The sequence below is a fragment of the Perca flavescens genome, chromosome 9, assembly GCF_004354835.1.
Source record: "Perca flavescens isolate YP-PL-M2 chromosome 9, PFLA_1.0, whole genome shotgun sequence".
In the NCBI taxonomy this organism is placed as follows: domain Eukaryota; kingdom Metazoa; phylum Chordata; class Actinopteri; order Perciformes; family Percidae; genus Perca; species Perca flavescens.
The window spans coordinates 35383983-35405369 of NC_041339.1; the positions used below are offsets into that span (position 1 = coordinate 35383983).

A 21387-nucleotide genomic window follows, 5' to 3' on the forward strand; every position below is an offset into this window, starting at 1 on the left:
ACATAAAGACGACTTTATTTGACTTAATATATATATATATATATATATATATATATATATATATATATATATAAAATTGTACCTATGCTTAAATGGGTCCTTTAGAAGTAAATAAAGGGCACGATGTTATGCATAAAAACGGTGACATGACAAAATAAAAAAAGATATTGATATTGAATATATCTTAATGCAATATTTGACTTGAGCTGTTTGAAATCTCTCTTTCTTTACACATGTGAAAACGTGGCACTGCAGGTTTCCCATGCAAGATTAGTTAGCAAAATATAGCTAAAAAAAAACATTCTATATTATTCTATATTCTGTTTTTCTTATATTTTCTGTTTTTACACTGCATATATCTATATTATTCTTCCTACTATTATAATGTTACTGTTGTTGTTTATACATTGTTCATATTACATTGCATACACATTACAGTAACTGCTGATACACTGCACATATTTATATTTAATTTATATTACTCTAAACTACCTTCTATAAACCAACTGTCCACTACTGTCTTCACTGCACTAGATTTCTTGTCCTGTCTATACTTTGTATATCACATTGCACTTTTCTGCTCTTTTTTTGCACTTCTGGTTGGACGCAAACTGCATTTCGTTGTCTTTGTACTCTGCACACTGACAATAAAGTTGAATCTGTCTATCATCTGGTGTCCTCCCTCGAGCACGCACGGTCGTGTCCTCTCAGCTTCAAACTGACCCGGTCTGTGTTGCCAGTTCAGTTTATACAGTTTATACAAACGATCCCCCAATTCTCCGTTAACACCGTTTTTTTAAATCATGGTCAATACACCTAATTTATATGAAATTATACATAATTTTAGTTAAAAAAAAAAAAAAAAAAAAAAAAAAAAAAAAAACGTATATTATGTTGCTGGATTATAACAGACATGTCAAAGTTTAGTCAGGACACGGTTTGGAAATTGGTTTTGGTTTGACCCGAGGTAAACAGGAAAATTGTTTTGATTTATAAAAAGATATATAAGGAGTTTAGAATGAGATCCCAGTTTGGTCCTGGCTGGCAGCTCCGAGTGGGAGTTTTCTTTCAAGTGGAAAACAAATATAAAATCCAAATATCCCAAATAGAGAACTGTGTGTGTCGCGTGCAGAGCGGCGGTCTGGTCCCAGAAAGCGTCTAATTAAACGTGCAGGGTGACATTTACAGCAGCCAATCAAAGCCATTCCCCTCATCATCATCATCATCATCATCACCATCATCCTGCAGCTGTGAGTGGCCAACACCGTGCACGTGAGATTATTAGGCTGATGTTATTAGCAGCGATCAGTCAAAGTGATTTAGTCCTCCTGTTACTGATCCCTAACATAATGGGCCACAGAAATACCTTCAAATGTTTGCTATTTTATTTTGAAATGTTGTTTTAGTCGTGTAGTATCTCCATGATGTAGCCTCGTATTGATGGCGATTTGTGAAATTAATTTAAAATGCCTAAAGGTATTCAGAGCAACTGTTGCGTTCACGTTTCTCTCAGTAAATCAGAAAAAGCAAATGTTAAATACACGACGATAGGCTCATGTTTTGTATTTTACTTTGACATGTTTTGTTTTTGTAGTATTTCCAAGATGTATAGCCTAAATTGATGGCGATTTGTGAAATGAAATAGGCTAAAAAAAATGCCCAAAGTCATTCAGAGCATATGTTGCTTTCACGTTTCCGTCAGAAAATCATAAAAACTAAATGTCCATTACACGATCAGAGGCTCAGTTATTCATTATTCTTGAATCGTGCGTAAATCTCGTTCCTCAACTTGATAAAATAATTTTTTTATCAATAATAAAAGTCAGTTTAAAAGTCATAACTGTTGCTTTCACATTTCTGTCAGTAAATCACAAAAACTAAACGTTAATCACGCGAGTAGAGGCTCCAAAACGTCATTATTATTTCTGAATTTTGCTCTTTCCTCAACATTACGCAATAAAAGCGCCAAATATCTCTACTCATCAAAACATGACTGATTCATTTTAAAGTCGGTTTAAGATACGATCCATCTGAGATGCTGTTATTTGATTCCTTAATTGTGTGCGCGAGGACACGCGCGGTAATTATGACAAATGATTTAGGCGCCGACATTCTGAACGTGTTTGACAGGCCGAAAATAACCGTGAATTAACGACGTGACCCGGCCACTTCCTCCCGCATATTTCTCACACGATTTTTAGCCTTTTAAAAAACTAACAATAACACCCATTAAAGCCTGTAACGTTTCTGTCAGCCGCGGCAGAGGAGATGAGGAAGAGGAGGAGGAGGAGGGGGGAGAGTTTATTTACTCTCTCAACGGTGCGTTTGGAGAGCGACGAGTTTATCGGCGTTTTAGGCACGTAACGGCACATTTTAATACAATAAAGTTGGAAATATTAGCTCTGTGGTTTTCAGTCTGGGGCGTCAGCGGCAAGCTCAGCGAAGAGTATCCGCTTCTTAGCGCACCAAACGCGGCTTGGATCGGCCTCACTTTTGCGCAAACACACACGGAGGAATGATGAGCGAAAAAAGAATATATATAATTATTGTGTCATCCATTAAATTAATACAGATGCTTATCGCGAAACTAGCACATTTGTGACGCATTAATGGTGTGTGACTCTTAGTATTTAAACATTTTTTCACTCGAAAAATGTGGCCTCGTTTAGGTCATGAGAGAGAGATTTATGGCCCCCCCGAGTTCACTGACCATGTCCACCAACATCACCATACCTCACTGACATCAAAGTGTTAATGGTGAATTAATGGCCGAGTGGAGGGGGAGGCCGTCAGGGATGATGCATTGCCAAAACTCACTAAAGGATTCCTTCCATGCGCGCGGCTGCTGCTGCTGCTTTCTGCACAGCTCCATTCATGCGCTCTCCGGCACGCGGACACACGCCAGAAAACATAATGAAAACAAATGACTTTAGTCTTCAGCTGCTCATTAGAACTACATTCCTGGGACATTTTGCATGGTTTTCCACAGCTCGAGACTTAAACTCGTTGTCTTCACATTCTGCACTCAAACACACCAGAGAGGAGTTCTAATATTTAGTTTACGAGATGTAAAAGTTATGAAAGTGTTGACCTCTTCTGCTCAGTTCCAGTTCCTTTTTTTCTTTATTTATTATTATTATTATTTGTTTTAAACTTACTCTCCTGCTGGGTCGTGTCGCTCCCGCTGGTGAGCCCCGGGGACTCCAGCATACTCCTCCCCGCCTCCCCGATGCTCTCGTCCGCCTGGGTGCCGACCATTTCCCCGGCCTCTTCCAGATCCAACAGGTGGCTGACCGAGAAGTTCTTTTTGGCTTGTAGGTTGTCCAGGTTAGACGTGATCGGGCTCTCCAGGCGGTTTGATAGCGATGCTTGCCTGTCCATTACATGTGCATAGCTAGAAGTCATGACGCAAAGTGGGGGAACAGCGGAAAGAAACGGTGCGGTAATAAGAAGAAGAAAGGGAAGAATCACAAGCGAGCCAACAAGATCCGCGCCTCCACAAACCGGCCACAGAGAGAGAGAGAGAGAGAGAGAGAGAGAGAGAGAGAGAGAGAGAGAGAGAGAGACTCCGGTTCTTCCGAGCAGAACTCGGGTCTGTTCACATCCAGATTAGCCGCGCAGGGCTTAAACAAACTTCAGCAAAGTTTTCTCCTCGCCTGCGGCTGCTTTTTTCCCCAACAAACCCCTAAACACAATCCATCCGGCGGCGCGCGTCAACGCCAAAACAAGAGAAAAAAATCAGCGCGTCCTGCTGCTGCTGCCGGAGAGAGACAAGTTTTGAAGAAGTTTTTCACAGAAGTCCTCTGAGCAGAAGAAGAAGAAGAAGCTGTCTTCCCACTCTGGCTGAGTCACATCTGAGCAGGAGGAGCTGCTGCTGCTGATGACGACCAGATGCGCAAAGCTCCGTGTGCGCGCACAGCAGGCTGAGCGGCAGCTAGGCGCGGGGAGGCAGGACGTTACTGCCGCACCTCCAGGCGCTCTCTCTCTCTCTCTCTCTCTCTCTCTCTCTCTCTCTCTCTCTCTCTCTCTCTCTCTCTCTCTCTCACGATTTTACTGGATGTCTTTTTAAACAAAGATTTTAATGCATCAGCACTTTATTTAATTGTTAAATTGTACACATTATAAATATGTAAATAACAGAAAATCTCTCTCCCTCTCAGAGTTTTAGCTATGACATGTTTACATATTTTCAGCAACCTATTGTTCTAGGTGTTTTGTTAGGAGGGGGGGGGTCTCTCCATCTCTCTCTCTCTCTCTCTCTCTCTCTCTCTCTCTCTCTCTCTCTCTCTCTCTCTCTCTCTCTCTCTCTCTCTCTCTCTCTCTCTCTCTCCTAAATGAAGAGCCTTAATTACGTAACAATGCCTTAATGTTGTTTCTGACGTTTCGCAGAGCTGCCACCCCCCCCCCCCTCCTCCCCCTCCATCAGCAGAAACATCAGCACCATCAGCACCCTGGCTGCTGCTTCCGCCTGTTTCTGTTCCCCGTCTAATGACTGTGAGAGGACCGGAGCAGAGGCAGCTAGCGTCGCCTGTGTGTTGATGCCCTGTGGTCTGCCACCAATAAAATCAACCCTAACCCTAACCCTAACCCTAACCCTAACCCTAACCCGTGCCAGTCAGTCTGTCCGCAGATCTGCGCGCATGAGGCTGAGCTGTCAGGGCAGCAGGGGACACAAATATAAACAAGTGCAGCTGAAATCTATAGGCTAGATGAATAACTAGTGCCTGAAGTGGACCAAAAACGGTGCCAGTATCCTAATTCGGCATTCTAATTATTCTAATGTGTCTTGGATATGGATATATATATATATATATATATATATATATATATATTTTCATAAATATTTTCGATTCAATCTAAAGAGCCTGATTCAACTGCCAGTCTCACAGTCGAATCATCGCAGTGTCTGAAAATGTGGTTATGAAACAAAAAAGCATTCCATTCCAGTTATATGGCGTTGCTGAATGTCTGATTTTTCATAGACAGACTATATGCAGTCTGTAGATATAAGTAAGGGTACTCATGTGGACAAAAACCCTAACCCTAACCCTAGTACTGGTGAGTATCGGCCCATTTAAGGCACTGTATTAACTGTAAGCAAGCAGCTGCTTAGGGCCACCAGGGGCCCCCAAATGTGCTAACCCTAATTATTTTAGAAGAGTTTAATGTAGTCTGGATCAACAGAAGTACATTTCCAGGAAAAAGCCTGACATCCGATATCAGCTAGCGTGCTACACGCTGAAAATTGCAACTTTTGAAGAATATTTGGATGGTTCAACAAGGCAGGCCTGCTTGGTTGTTTCGGGGAATGATTGCAAAGATTTATAAAGAATATGTTTAGGTCATTTCCTCTCCAACTGGGACGTTTTGGGACCGATTGGTGGGATTGCTGTGGACGAAGTACACACGGAGATACACTGGTAAGAGCCAATGAGGTTTAACCATGTATCCAGCTAATTTAAATAGCTTACGGTACTGTATTGTGTCAACAGTTAACTTCATTTAACATTGTATGTGACGTTTTCTCATGCAGGGTGCAAATGTTCCGCCTAAACAAGTTCCTTCCAGAGAGTATTTTGCAGAGCCACCATCGCTGCGGCCCGAGCTCTGAAAGCATGAACTTTATAGTTTTAAGGTGTTCCTGGCATTCATGAAGCCACAGATGTTGACTGTGCTGTTAATGAACAACAGGTTTGTCCTCCGAATTAGATTAAGTCACATTATACTTAACTAATTAAGGGACCTTGGTATTGCGGGTGCACAAGTAATGACATAATTACAGGGTCACCACACACAAATCACAAAAAACACATTTTCACTTACCTCCAGTGGGATCCAGCCATGCAGACAGTTTGGGTTTTGAGATATCAGCCTCCGAAGCCTCCTCCCCTTTAAAGAGGTGGAGAAAGGAGTTTAGTTTTTGGTGAACACAACATTTAAAGATGGCATTTAACGCTACTCTAGTTGACATTTTTACACGGTCGCAGTTTTAAACACGTTAAAGTTGTGGAACATCGCAGTTTGGTTAGGTTCAGGTCCCAAAAACTACTTAGTTAGGTTTGCGTAGATAAAGATCGTGGTTTGGGTTCAAATCTACTCTCGCTTTGCCAGACCCTCCTCCACAGAGCTGCGGAGGAGGGATGGGGAAAAAAACCTCTGCTCTGGTTTATTAGCATTTCTATAAACCAATCACAATCGTCTTGGGCAGGGCTAAGCACCGGATGGAGCCACGGTGCCTCTGCAAAGTAGCCTCAGGAAGGAACTTGTTTTGGTGGAACATGTGTACGTTCAAAAGTAGTTTTAGTCGTGCAACAGAAAACTCAGATTTGGACAGATAGTCTAGCTAGCTGTCTGGATTTACCCTGCAGAGATCTGAGAAACAGTTAACCATAGTCCTCACAAATCCACCGGAGGTTAGAACGCCAACACAAAGAAAGAGGAAGGGGACGGACGGAATTTCCATCGGCACCTGAACCGTCCTGGAAATGAGACATCGTCGATATAGATAGACTGTAGGCCTACCTTCTCTGTTGCTACAAACTAAAAGCCCAAATCAGACGTGACTTGGAATGTGGCGTAGCTCCGTTTGTCACAAAAAATCAACCCGTTTTCTAACAGGACATGAACCCCGGTCTCCTGGGTGAAAGTCCTGTTTGTTTGACCCATCCACCCCCCCCCCAACCTGTCTCCTTATACGCTGAACTTGGCGGCGGTCTTATATTTAAGCAACACTGCTTTAAACTCCCATATTTAATATTAAATATGGGAGTTTAAAGCAGTGTTGCGGACATTACATTCTTTTAGTTTTAAGTACTTTCATTTGTCCTGCACCTGCCAGAAGGTGGGATGTGCGCACAGTTACTTTTATAAATAGAAATAAATAGACATAAATAAGCAATGTAAAGTAATTCCGCACATTGTAATCAAAACAATACACATACGACTGAGTACTACTACAGGTTATGTTCATTAAATTTAGCCCAAAATATGTCGCCGACTAGAAATCGCTAGTATCAGCTAGCGCTAGCTAACGTTAACATCAGGTAGCCTAACCTGAACCCTGCCAACGGCACAATGTTTAGCTAGCCAGCTCGTGACTTTGCCTGGAACGCTACCAAGTCGTGAGTCGTGACTTGAAGTTGTAACGTAACGGGCTAAAAACCGTGTCTGGAACGCAGCATAAGTTGCAAAAGCTGCTGAACAAACGACCTATGGGAATGTTTTTCCGGGAGGACAGCCTCCTATATTTTGACTTGAATTCAAAATTGAAAGCATTACTTTTCCGTGTAACAGATAATGTATACACTGTGGTGCTACTACTTCAATACTTTGACTTAAGTCAAAGGTCTGAGTGTGAGTACTTCTTCTTCCAGCTCTTCTCAGCAGCAAACAGCAGACAGACAGTTAGAGAGAGACAGGCTGGTGAACTAAACAGAAGAGAGGGAGAACACTGGACTTACATTTATTGGACAGAAGCAGAGCGGACATGTTGCTCCTGATATTTGGTTTCTGATATAAAACTGCTGTGCTGAAGTTGATCTCGTTTTAAATGACAGTCTTGTCGCAGTTAATTAAAACAATCCCACACAGCTCTGCTCATCCGCCAGCAGCTGCAAACGTGCACTTCAATCAGCCTCTTGATTTCTCACAGGTGTGTCATTCTCAGGTAGAGAATTACACATATGATGTCTGTCAGTTTAGGAGGTCTAAGGGCATTTTCACATATCTCCTTAAATTCACCCTTTTTAAGGTATTTGCATATAACGGATCCCCGTGTGTTGCATGTCCAAATGTTCAGAACAAACTCAGCTTTCTGTATCGTGACGCATAAATCTGTCTCAGAGTGATGTGTAAAGAGATCATTTGCCGCAAAAGCTGAAACGTCGATGTTGGCTTTTTTAAAATTTCCTCAAATCTTTTTTGAAATTTCCTCAAATCTTTTGTTGTACGAATTGTTTCGGTGCTTGAAATGAGTTTACCTAAGTCTTTGGGTTATATATGATTAAAATAGTAAATAAATGTCTGAAATCAAAAAATTTGTAATAATCGCTTTGTGAGTCAGAGTTTTTGTCAAAATTCTTTCACTTCTCTGCAGATAAAACTTGACACAATGCATTCTCAAGAACGAGTTTTCTAGGATATTGTTTACGAAAATGTACACGCACTAAAACGTATGCTATCATACAAAAACTAGGAGACTGCCGATGTGGTCATGTGACATCGGCTACAGAGTGTCAGTGGCTAGCTGTTAAGGCTCCTACGTCACGGCTCGGTCGTATTGGCGGGGGTGTGTGATCACGGAGGGCTTGTATCATGTGGACGCGCCAACGTTGTTGTCATTACTTTGAATTCCTCACGGGGGCGGCATACCACTCCCTTCAGAAAAACGTGATTTTTTTGCATAATTTAACGCAAAATTAGCCAAAGTCCGTATATTAATGCCGGAACAGCATTTTTTCAAATATGCTGCACTTTCGCTGCATAAATTGCCGATTTCCGCGCAAAATATGCGGGGCTTGCATGATTTCATAATCCCCGCATTTTCATTGCAAAAAAGTCAAATAATATATCTTAACAGAAAGTTGAAAAATGTTGCGTTTACTTTACACAAGAGCAGCCATTTTCCCCTGTTACCATGGAAACGTTATGAAGTCACGTAATTATGCGACTCGAACATCATCGAGGTGGGGGTGTTGGGGGGGAATCACTTTTTTGTCTCTTTTTGATCAAACCGCTGTTTTTGCAAGTTCCCGCAATTTCATTGCATACAATTGCAGAAATATCCCGCATATTCCATCCATCATTTTTTAAGAAAACATAATTTTTTGAGAAAACGTGCCGCATAATCAAGGATTTTTGCCCGCAACAATCACAAAAAAAACCTCTGCATTTTTCTGGAAGGACTGAACTACGCACTATAGCTTTAACAACGTGTTTAAAACCGCGAACGTTCTCCGGTTTAGATACAGTACGAGGATTGAAAACGCTGGTGTGGGTCGTATTAAAGCGGAGGAAATACACAACCACAGGCTGTATCATCGGCGCGTGGTTTTGGAGGACTTGTTGGTCAGAAATGCTTTGTGTTATATTATTTATATACTGAACCGGCATCGGTATACCTTCACGGTAACTTGTGAAAAAAAGGAGAAAGGGTTTCACTCTGAACTTCAAGAGCACAAAAAAAAAACAAAGACAGAAAGCCTCCCAAAATGTTCCCACCTCTAGTGGTGGGGGTGAAGGGATGGAGGGATGGAGGGAGAGGGATGGTGGAGGTGATGTGTAGCGGGGTGGGGGGATGGCAGGAGTCGACTCTGGGCTCCAAGCTGCCATAGACATCCCGTAGCTTCCAGCCCCCTGATCTGGGAAAAGAACACTTGATGCCATCAAAGGGACGCCGATTGAATCCAGATGTGGCTCTCTCGTTCTTTCCACGTATTTAATGAAGGCACAGGGATAGAGTCGACTTTCTTCATCATTAGTTTCCCCCCACAGATTCTTTTTTTTCCTGCCTACAAGTCCATTCCGGTGCCAGCTAGGGCAGAGAGAGAGAAAAAGAAGTCTCAGACTCCCAGTCTTCTCCTCCAGGGCCCCCTACTCTCTCTCTCTCTCTCTCTCTCTCTCTCTCTCTTCTCTCTCTCTCTCTCTCTCTCTCTCTCTCTCTCTCTCTCTCTCTCTTTGTTCAGCGATGTGAAAGTGACCCGTTTCTGCTGCGGCGAATGGAAACGTCCAAACATCTCTGGAAGGGGGGCTCCCCCCTTCCAGAGGCATGCTCATGCCATCCTGCAGAGCTGACAGAGCGCGGGGCTCAAATGGACCTCTCGTCGCTAAAAGAAAATCTGCTTCAGGGTGAAAACTTTTCATCATTTAGAAGTTTGTAATTTTTGTGGAAAGGTTGATTTTTTGATTTTTTGACGCGTCATGTCGAGTGGTGGGAGTGAGTTGGACGGTGGTGATAAGCAGCTGCGAGAGACACATTTTGAAATTATATTTTTGCATTGTTTTTTTTAATTCTATTTTTAATGTTTACATTTTTTTTTCAATTTAATCATTTTTGTTGTCTTGTGTATGCTCATATGTGGACATAGGTGTCCACATACCTGGACACAGGTAGGTATTGTTATTGATGTGTGTAGGCTGAGACTGCAGGGAAAGTTGTTCTCTCATTGGACAACAATGAGACACGTGTGTGTGTGTGTGTGTGTGTGTGTGTGTGTGTGTGTGTGTGTGTGTGTGTGTGTGTGTGTGTGTGTGTGTGTGTGATCACCATCTTTTTCTTTGTGAAAAAAGACAGTGTGTGTATGTGTGTGTATGTATGTGGACATAGGTATGTATTGTTATGTATGTGGACATAGGTATGTATTGTTATGTATGTTGACATAGGTGTGTATTGTTTGTTTCTCGAGAAACCAACCCAAGCAAGTGTGCAATAATATTTATTAGATTTTCAAACGTTTGTTTGATTTTTTTAATTTGTCTTTTGTATGTTTGCATGTTGATTTAGTTATGTAGCATATGTATGTTTCCTGAAAATTAACAAATAAAATAAATGCTTCTTTTTTTTAACTGGACAGTCCTTGTGTGTTTATTAAACTAGGCCAAATTAAATCAGGAGGAGAAACATCAAGAAAAAGAGCTGATTGAAAAATATTTGCTTCAAACAGCTGAGCTTGGTTTTAATGAATTACAAAAAATGAACCCAAACTTTCAGGCCTCATTATTGTCAGGTCAAGAGCAAGTTTAATAACCAACAAGTCCCACAGAGAGGAGAGAGATTACAACATGTGTGGGGGTGGGCGGGGGTAAATTACGCCTATGCTTGAACTTAATTTTGAGGAACATTTTGGGGTTTTTAGCCCAGAGAGCCTGAACATAAAGAATACTTTGTGAGGGAGTCCTGGAGCCCAGTGGTTTAAGAGGCACGCCACGAAATCATAACGTCCGTGGTTCGAGTCCGGCCTACAGATCCTGTCTGCATCGTACTGAACTGAACAATTTTTTATAGATAGATAGATAGATAGATAGAGAGAGAGAGAGAGAGAGAGAGAGAGAGAGAGAGAGAGAGATACTTGATTGATCCCCAAGGGGAAATTCAAGGTCCCAGTAGCTTAAAGACATCACACACAACATACACATACATCATACACAGGATGATAAAATAACAAATCCACATGAATAATATGGACAAGAAAAGAAAAGATACTAAATATAAAATCCACATGAATGTACTATAAGGGATATATAAGCATGAGAGGCTTGCAGTGACAAGGCAGGGACTGACCCTGGGATTTAGTCTGCATGGTAAGGTGCTCTATGAGAGGGGGTGTCATGGTGGTATAGTGCAAATAGGTCCAATAGTGCACGGATAATGTCTAGAGACCAGCATTAAATATAGACAACATAAGGGAATAAATTAGAAAGTAGGATAGACACAAGTCAACTTAAATTAATTGAGAATCAATCTAGAATAGACCCTCCACACCTCCGACATTGTCTCGGGTTAATCTGAATATTCAGAAATGATATAATAACAATCGCTACCGTACGATAAGTTCTGTCTGTGGCAATATTTTGGGTCTTTGCATTTGAATTACAGAGTGTGGTCTAGACCTGTTATATCTGTAAAGTGTCTTGAGTTAACTTCTGTTATGATATGACACTATAAATCAAATCAGCGTCAGTGAGCCAATCAGCACGCAGCGTGTTTCTACCAACAGGGGATCACCGAGTAGGATCAGAAACATAAATCAAAGGATGTATGCCGTAATGTGTAATGCTGTAATTTATTTTTGTTAAAATGTGTTTTCACGAAATTGGTATAGAAAAAAAAAGTAGCGTTCAGGAACCGGTATTGAAGTCACGGTGTTGGTATCGACAGATGTTGAACGATACCCAGCCCTGGTGCCTCGAGAATCAATCTAGAATAGACCCTCAACATCTTCGACATTGTCTTAAGTTATTCCGAATATTCAGAAATGACATAACAACATTCGGCACATCACGATAAGTTCTTTTTCTTTGTCAGTACTTCTGTGTAACAACTGGCAGCCTGTTGGATCTTTTGCATTTTTTTTAAAGCAACTCAAACTCAGCTGTTTAAGAACAACTTTAAGGTACTTGTACAGCGTTTTCAAACTTGTACTCCCGGATGGAGTACTCCGTGTCCCTCATGTTTCACATCTGTCAGTCCCGGCCCAAACAAGGCTGATTCACACGATCCTATGAACTCCTGAAGCTGATCCTTTAAAATCAGCTGTGAGGGGAGCGATGGAAAACGAGCACGACCCAACATCTCAAGTCTCTTATGTGATATCTCCTCGACGCTGGCGGGAACGGAACTGAGTACATCCACCCCAGTACTGTACTTAAGTACAGATGTTGAGGTACTTGTCTTTTCTTTTCAAAGTCAAAGTATCTTTATTAGTCTCCCCAAAGTTAAATTAGTTTTGGACACTGGGAGAAATTGCTGCAAGAGTTACAACAGAGACACAAACAAGCACAGGGTTAAAACAACTCAAAGATAAGTGTACCTTGAACATTTAGGGCTACTCAAAGAGCAAATTACCATTTTCTATACTTGTGCAAAAAAGCCATCCTTCCTCTTCTGTTCACCCATACATGTCTTACAAACACTCGTTCCTACTTCCATAAACATCCATGCATTCAGTCATAAATAAACCTTAATTTATCCATTCATAAATATCCATGCATTCAGTTATAAATATGCATTCATTCCTCCATTCATATCAATACATACATTCAGTCACCGATTCACCTTTTCGTGCCACTTTCTACATTTCAGAGAGAAATATTGTACTTTGTTTTAGGCTACTCCGGATGTAAAAGCGACTCCAACATACCTGCCAATCAAACTGGATGCTTAAAACCGAAGCTCCGGGTTGGTCTCTGCTGGTCCAGGGGATGGGGATGATGATGATGATGATGATGATGATGAAGATGGTGATGATGACGGTCCCGGTGCCGCCACCTCTGTCCAGTGACCCCTGGTGCTGATTGGAGTAGCGCTTTGGCCCCCCTGTCCTGTCTTATTTCCCTAATTGGGAGTAAATGGCCTCCTTGTTGACTCTTTACATCCTGTGCAGGGAACCATATGCTGCACACACGCCGCTCCCCCTGCGCTCCGGGCTGATTGCAGCGCCTGCACCCACCGGGGGATTTCTCAGCGTGCGCGACTGCTGCTTGCGGAGCTGCAAATCTCACGCCGACTGGGGAGACTCGGAGCTGATTGCAGGTTCAAGAGGAGGCTGGCAGAGGAGTCACAGCGCTGCAGCCTTAAAACGCCAACTGCACAATCATCTGGCCTGTTGGGAAGCAATCACATCCTTTACTTCTCCCATTATACTCCTAAATATGTCGTAAACACAATACAAAGTTACATATAATAACCCTATATTCACTAAGAGGAAGCCCTGGTCACATTCACACAGTTAACACACATTAAAACGTGGAAGCTGCCCAGATATGTAGATTACATAACATTGAATTTATAGTTTTCTGGGGAAGGGACAGCCTTCCAAAAATCATCTGGCTTTAACTATTCACATTATACTTCCATATCTGCTATACTAAACATTTCTTAGATACAATACAAGGTTATGTTAACCTTTGTGTATTTATTCAGGGGAACCTCTGTTTTGCAGGAAAGCCCTGATCACGTTCACACAGTTACACAGATTCAAACTTGGAAGATGTCCAAATACAGAATATAGATTACATACCTAATGTATATTTTTCTAGGGGAAGGCCTGTCTCCACGATCATCTGGCCTGTTAGGAAGCAATCACATCCTTTACTTTTCACATTACAGTTCTATCTCTTATTCTAAATATTTACATATATGTACACATATTTTACAGTCTCCACAGTGTGAATATCTCTTTTTTTGGAGCCCATAATGACTTTTATATGCCTCTACCGTATTAAATAGAGTTTAGTTCGGTCCCATGCAGGGACCGAACCATGAATCTGAATTTCTGATTATTTTAAAGTAAACCAGCCACAGCCGTGGTTCCGTTCTTATTTCAGCAGGCACTTTGATGTCAGTATTTGGTAGTCAAAAACACTTTTTCTTTGTGTGTGTGTTTTTATAAAGATATGTGTAGCTTGTCACCACAACGTGTCTTGATGTTTTAAATCTTGAAGGCTATTTTCTTTTTGGTAAATCGGTAACTAAACTTTGCTTACATCGAGTACGACATGTTGTAACAACAGTCAGATAGTAACTGTGTGATGTAATGTGGGGGGTTCAAATTGAAGGCATTTTGGTCGTCTTTTTCGATACTTCTGTCGGTTTTGTCAATTTTTTCCAACATTTTTGTCACTTTTATTTAATGTTCTTTTATTAATTTTTCTTCAAACGCTATAAAATTGAATAAAAACACCCAAATTTAATGGAAGCAGTGAACCGATTGTTTGTTTTACTTGTGAAGAGCGCAAGTCCTCGAGACAACAGGAGCGTAAAGTTGGATTATGGTTGTATATTTATTTAATTTTTAACCTAATTTCTGCAACCTGTCTTTGCTTAGCTGCTGTGTCCAATGTTGATTAATTGATTGATTGATTGAATGATTGATTGAATGATTGAGATGTTTATTCTTGTCTGTTTTTTTAATGTGACTGCAAAATTGAATTGCCCTGAAGGGATAAATAAAGTTGTTTGAATGAAATTGTATTTCACCACATTTTAGAAGAGCAATATTGTGATTTGCTATTCCACGGTGCAGCTGTTGTTACTTTGCAGACACAATAAAAACATGTCATCAGCTCGTAACAGTGTGGTTGTTCTCTACTATACAAAGCAGTGGAATAATAATAGAACGCTGACGGAGTCCATCACACATGAGGACTTTTACTTTTAATACTTACAACATTAACACTGATGTATACGTACATTTATGCTTTTGAGTGCAGGAGTTTGACTTGTAATGAGTGATTTTTATGTTATTATTTACTGAATACTTCCCACATCAGCTGGGTCATGTCGATCTGGAACATCAGGAAGAAACGGCACGACATCAACGATATGCTTTGTGACTTTTACTGATTATTTCTCTTATACTTTTTACCTGTCTGTATGATGTATCTCTCTCGTTTGCTGTACCGCTGTGATGCTAACTTTCCCTCCTCAATAAAGTCTTAGATTATCTGATTTATTTTTCTAATTTGTAAAGTTTTAGTGGCTTTCTGTGTTCTAATCATGCTGTTGCATCCTTTTCTGTTTCTTTATTTGTCTAACTGACTAGATGTCATTGTGAATAAGAGTCTATCCCTCAATGATCTCTCAGCTATAAATAAAGGTTGAATGAATGATTGAATCTTAAATCAATTGTGTGCTTATAATTCGTATCATGCATAATGTATTTGTGTGTATGAAATGTATGTATATACTTGTAGGTGCATACTTGCATTTGTGTGTTTTTTTTTTTTTTTATCCTAAATGTGAAGCACTTTGTTACAGTGTGTTTTTAAAAGAAGAGCTATAGCCTATATAATTATAATAGAAAGTTATTATTGTTAAATGTGTTCCTAGAAGGCTTTGTCTAAACATTTTGGAACACGTGGTTGATTCTGACCTGCAACGAAAAATTTTCTTTAAAAGTAAAAGTTCATTTAAAAAAAAAAAGTTAAGTTTTGTCCCCTGCAAAAAATTCACAAAACACAATAAATACCTAATACCTAATAATTAAAAAAAAATATATATATATATATATATATATATATATATATATATTTTTTTTTTTTAGCCTGTATAAAATGTATACCCTAGGCTACTGTAGGTCCTAATTTTACTCACTGGTCTGTCAGTTAAAGTTACTTTTCGGATTCAGGCTTTTACATTTAACAAGAAAAGCAAAAACAAAATCATAAAATATCATCCATTAAATCTGTTTTTGTTTGTCTTATATATTAAAAAAAAGAAGAAAAATAACAGAACAGCACGGATAATCCCCTCATGAACATCTATGCTTGCTTTTGGTCGAATTTAATTTTTTTAATTTATCAAATATTTAATTTGCGGCGTCATTACGCCAAATTCCGTTTACGTTTCTCACATATTTAGGTTGAAAGGGTTTACATTTCTATTTATCGTGCAGATGTATCCAACTCGAGTCAACCAGTGGGTTCTTATGGAAGGCAACAATAATTCGGCTACAACAGTGAAGCTGTAAATCAAGATTAGAAATTATTAAATTATGGGTTAATTACCAAGCATGCTAAATTCATCCGGACAAGATTTTTGTTAATCGCCAAAGCAAATTAGGCCTCAATAAAAAAGCGGAGGCGCGGGATTCCCGGCAGTAGGCCTAGGCTAGATTTTCACATGAAAAGCCTTCTTGACTGACTTCATGCATGTTCTATGTTGTGTCGTAGTGACAGCGAGTGAGATCAGAGTTGAGATGATGTGGAGGTGAAGCCCAGCTCGTCCAGATGGCGCAGATTTTTTAAGAAAACTTGATTTGGACTCTCTCTCTCTCTCTCTCTCTCTCTCTCTCTCTCTCTCTCTCTCTCCTTCTCGGGTTTCAGGGTCTTTCTCGACCTGTCGAGGGACGCCAGCGCCACATAAATCACACTTTACTTTATAAACCCTCGGCTCTCTGAAGTAGGCCTACACGCAAACACACACACACACACACACACACACGCGCGCCCACGAGCCCGGCAGGATGCCTTAATCTCCGCTGCCTGCATCTTCTCATTTCTCTTTGTCATAATCCAGAGAACATTTCTTTTCACCCCTCCCCGGGGGACTTCTGTCTAAATATCCGGACAATTAGGCCTATATGCTCATTTTATAACGAAGCAGTGAGGTGGAGCATGCGAACATACGGAGAAGGATAAATACTTGTTAAATTCAGTTTGCACTCTTTTTTTTGTTGCTTTTCGACATATTTCCAAAAAAAAAAAAAAAAAGGGATATAAGCCTAAATGGGATTTATTTTCTCCAAGAAGTAGGCCTAGCCTACTTAGTTCCTTCAGTAGAGTTGAAATAGAAACAGGCTATACCATCATGTCAAACAGTAAAAGAGCTATAGGCCTATATTCAGAGGTTTATGTAAGAGGACAGACGGGCACTTAAAGTATCAAAAAATAATAATAATACTCATTATGCTAATTGGCCCGTTTCATCTAGTTATATCGCCATATTAAATATAGTATTTTTCATGCACCAACATGTAAGCGGCATTATTTATTCATATATTGATGCATCAACATGTAAGCAGCATGTGTTAATGTTGTAGCTGGTTAAGCCCAAGATAAAGTCTATAACTCCTAAAAAATGTTCTTTCTCAAAACAAGTGAAACAAATCTGTCACGGATAAATATTACGGCTAAAATGATTTTTTTATTTATATAAATCAACTTGTTTCAACGTTGTACATGATAGGTGTGTTTCTGACCGAATGATTCAGGCTGCTGCTATATAAACCGTTATGAAAAAAGAAACTTTATTTGTTAAAAAAAAAAAATACTTGAAACAAGTTGATCTGCAATGAAACTTATTTATTTTTTTAAGATATTTTTGGGGGCGTTTTAGGCCTTTATTTTGACAGGACTGCTGAAGACATGAAGGGCGAGAGAGAGAGGGGGAATGACATGCAGCAAAGGGCCGCAGGTCGGAGTCGAACCCGGTGTGTGTGTGTGTGTGTGTGTGTGTGTGTGTGTGTGCTGTGCTGTACGTAGTTAAGATTGGTACCATATCTTAATGTCTGCTTGATATCTATAAGGGCTGAATATAGATATATCTGTAGGCCTACTTGAATGCAACGGGTGTAACTCTGGTTTGAGAAATGTGTGTGTGTTTGTGTGTGTGTGTGTGAAATGTTTCCAATTTTAATCCCATTTACTGCATTTCAACATACATTTAGGGACCAAGACGACACTAAATTCAGGATATAAATAAATAAAATGAACTCTCTGAAGTACATAAGGACATTTCTGCATATCTTCTTGAATTCTCCTTTTAAGGGTTTTTGCATATGAACTGATCGCCGTGTGTTTTCACATCAAATGTTCAGAACAAACTCAGCTTTTTATATAGTGATGCCCACAACAGTTCCAGAGCAATGCATATGTATAAAAGAGATAATTTGGCCCTAAAGCGGAAATATTTCTCAAATCTCTGGTGAAAAACAAACACACTCAATTGTTTTGGTGCTTGAAATGAGTTTACAAAAGTCTTTCTGCCAGAAAGACTTGTACTAAACTACGTATGAGAAAAAGATCTCTTACTTTCTTTATAGTTTAATATAAGGGGCCGATCGCTAAGACTTCAGAAAATCATTTTGTGGTCAAAAATGTTCCCAATTTGAAAGTGTGTGTGTGTGTGTGTGTGAATGTACATGTTTTCTTTGACTGACGTGTGCTCACTTCATTTTCAAATGATTATTAATAACATGCGGTTGTTATTCTTATTTAACGGAGACCTCTTTTAGTTTTTCCCCCTCTGGGACCCCGTTGGTAAGATGTGATTTTGGGAGGACAAGAGGAAGAGAGAGACTCTTCTCGATAACACAGATGGACCTTAGTGAACCGATAGTGTATCAGCTTCCCCCTCATGTGTCAGGATATACACTAAGTGGGAAAAAAAACAGGCACGTAACAAAGTATTCACAGTTGTACTTTGTAAAATCTCTGGCAGACAATAAACATTTTAATAAAAGAAAAAGACAAATAGTCTGGAATATATTTACATGACTTTCTCACTTTTTTTTTTTAAAGAAATTAAGACTTTTAGGACTCAATTACAGCCCAAAAATGGCCTGAAAGGGAATCATAATAAAAGCTTGTATTTTGTATTTTTTAGAAGAGTCTGAATCTGCCAAGTAACTAAATAAATATTGTGGAGAAGACGAATACAGTTAAATTATAAGTTAAGGAAAGTAACTCTTCTACTTAGTTACATTCCACCAGTGGATTTTGTGTAAATGACATAATTTTGTCCCTTTTTTTTTGTTTATGTGAAATGTCTTTATAATTTCGGGGACTTCAAACGTTGCCAGTGGACAGACGGGACAGTGGAGCTTCCACCTCCCGACTAATTAAAAAGAGGTGCTTTTACGGCCTCTCCTTCAGACAGCCAGATGTGACCGGGGCGCTGTAAAATCTCAAAGCGCTTTACAGAAACACTTACTGCACTTTTAAAACGGACTCGCAAAAAAGCGATGAGAGTCCCAAAGTGCCCCCCCGTAAATTCCTTCCAGCACGACGAGCCTCGGCCCTGCAGAGAATAACTCATCCTCTAAACCAGGGCTCTGCAACCGTTGGTAAGACAGGGACCCCGTAGTATAAAATTAAGCTGCATGTTAAACTGGGCTGGAAGGGATGGATATAGATATATTATATTATTTATGCAGTTTTCCTGTTAAACATACATGTGGAAGGCACAGGGAATCCTTAACATGAACTGTAACTATGGCTAGCTTACCTTGTCTTCAGTGTGTACATTGAAAAGCGTTTTTTTCCCCAAATAGGCCAATTTATCTTTACTATTAGCAGGGGTGTCAAACACACGGCCTGTGGGCCAGAAGCGGCCCGCCAAAAGGGTCCAATCAGGCCCACTGGATGACTTTGCCAAAGAGTGAAAATTGCAGAGAAGTAATTAACTCCAATTCCAAATTCACCACTTTAATTACAGAGAATATCAGTCTTTTTTACGTCAAATTTAGTGTTAAGTGTAATCTGAGAAGTTCAGAGTTTTTTTCTCTGAATATTACCCCTTTCTTTAGGGTCCGTAACATTATTATTTTTCCCTACAGCGGCCGTAGAACGCTGTCGTAGCAGAAGCAAACTTGCGCTTGCCAACTAATGTTTCTGGAGAGTTTTACTGGTCCGGCCCACTTGAGATCACATTACAGGGATGTGGCCCTGGAACTAAAAGGAGTTTGACACCCCTGATGAATATTAATGTACTGTATATTCACAAATCTTTTTGAATAAAAAAAAAATATAGTAATGTCTCCCATCTAGCAGTGAAATTGTATTTAATAACGAATAGTGCTCTCTAGGGCCTCGCTTTTTCCAAATGCGTGTTGCAACTACGGTAGCCGTTATGTACCAAGAAGCTACGACAACGTCTTCCAATTTTCACTTTTAAGGCGACGAGGATTCCTTCTCCTGGAAGTTTGATCCTCCATTATAAACTAAAGTGCAGTGCATGCTTTCAAATTTGCCGTGGCAGTGACGAGCGCCTCTAGCTGATCTCCTTCTCCGTTTCAGTCACGTGACGCTGGCTCTGAACCCAAACGCGTTGTGGATTAGCTAGACAGGTCGGCTAGTGCTCCGTGTCCCTCTCCGCCATTATGGTTTCTCAAAATGGCAGAACAACACGGACGCCTCCGTGGACTTGCCCGTCCGATGTGAACACGTAAGAAATTCTTTGCTTACGAGAATAGGTCAGATCATTGGCAGAGGTCATTTTACACCAATGAGGCCATATTTATGAATGAAGACGTTGATTTTAGCTAATAAAATACTTCAAACACTACACAGTGGACCTTTAAACATATTTTGAACACCTCCGATCTAAACGTTTAAAGTAGTAAACATGAAAAACAACATACATACGACTCTTCTAGAGTTTATTTTAGTAAAATATCAAACTGTAGTGCATACCTAAATATCACCTTTTTTTAAATATTTACCCCTCTTAAATAGCTTTCAGTCATCTCGCACCAGAACATACCCACATATTTCTATCAGATTGTCATATTTTATTTTGGACACTGTGCAGCAGCGAGGGGAACGGATGCAGCTGACATCGGCCGCACATTCAGTCCGTCAACAGATCTCGCCTTACCCTTCAGGAGGCCCCCCCATATAACAGCACCCATATCCTTCGCTGTTCTCCACAAAGAGACAGTGGTCAGAAACAGTAGTCGTTGGGATACGACCAGCGCTCGGAGAGATGACTCACATGTGATGTTGAACGACACGTTTGGAAGAAGAGACTTTTCTGGTTTGTTTAGAAGCACACACATTAAAAAAAAAAAAAGAAAGTCTCTGACTGAAGATAACGGCTGCAAGACTGGACTCCGACTTCCTCTGCAGCTGAATAGGATCCCCAGGGCCGGGCGTGCTCACCGAAATACAAATACCTCGATACCTTTCTACAAAGTTTCTTTTTCATTTAAACCAGAGAAGTTCTGTACGTTAACGTCTGAGAACAAGCAGCCGTACAAGTGGTTTGCCTGAATAAAATACAGACTAAACCTTTGGATTTAAATCAGGAACTCTCCGATCAAGAAGATTAAGTACACGATTACAAATCTGATCAGATTATTGATGCCAACTTTCGATACTTGATACATTACTACTGATCTGCAACACAGAAATATCTTTTGAAAGACATGCAATACTGCCCAGATTACA

At 40.2% G+C, this 21387-nt stretch overlaps 1 protein-coding gene across 7 annotated transcripts in view; it reads right to left on the reverse strand.

Annotated features, from left to right (window-relative positions):
* The window catches only part of prrx1b (paired related homeobox 1b), a 37397-nt gene extending 29821 nt beyond the window's left edge, over positions 1–7576 (reverse strand). For 6 of the 7 annotated variants that reach the window (XM_028587250.1, XM_028587253.1, XM_028587251.1 and 3 more), the window contains exon 1: positions 3159–3896. In XM_028587250.1, coding sequence (XP_028443051.1) covers positions 3159–3405 — 247 coding nt within the window. In that variant the 5' untranslated portion in view covers positions 3406–3896. Of the gene's footprint in view, positions 1–3158; positions 3897–5823; positions 5890–7460 lie in introns of those variants that run through there. The other variant, XM_028587252.1, reaches the window with a different exon arrangement.
* Between the last annotated feature and the right edge of the window lie 13811 nt (positions 7577–21387).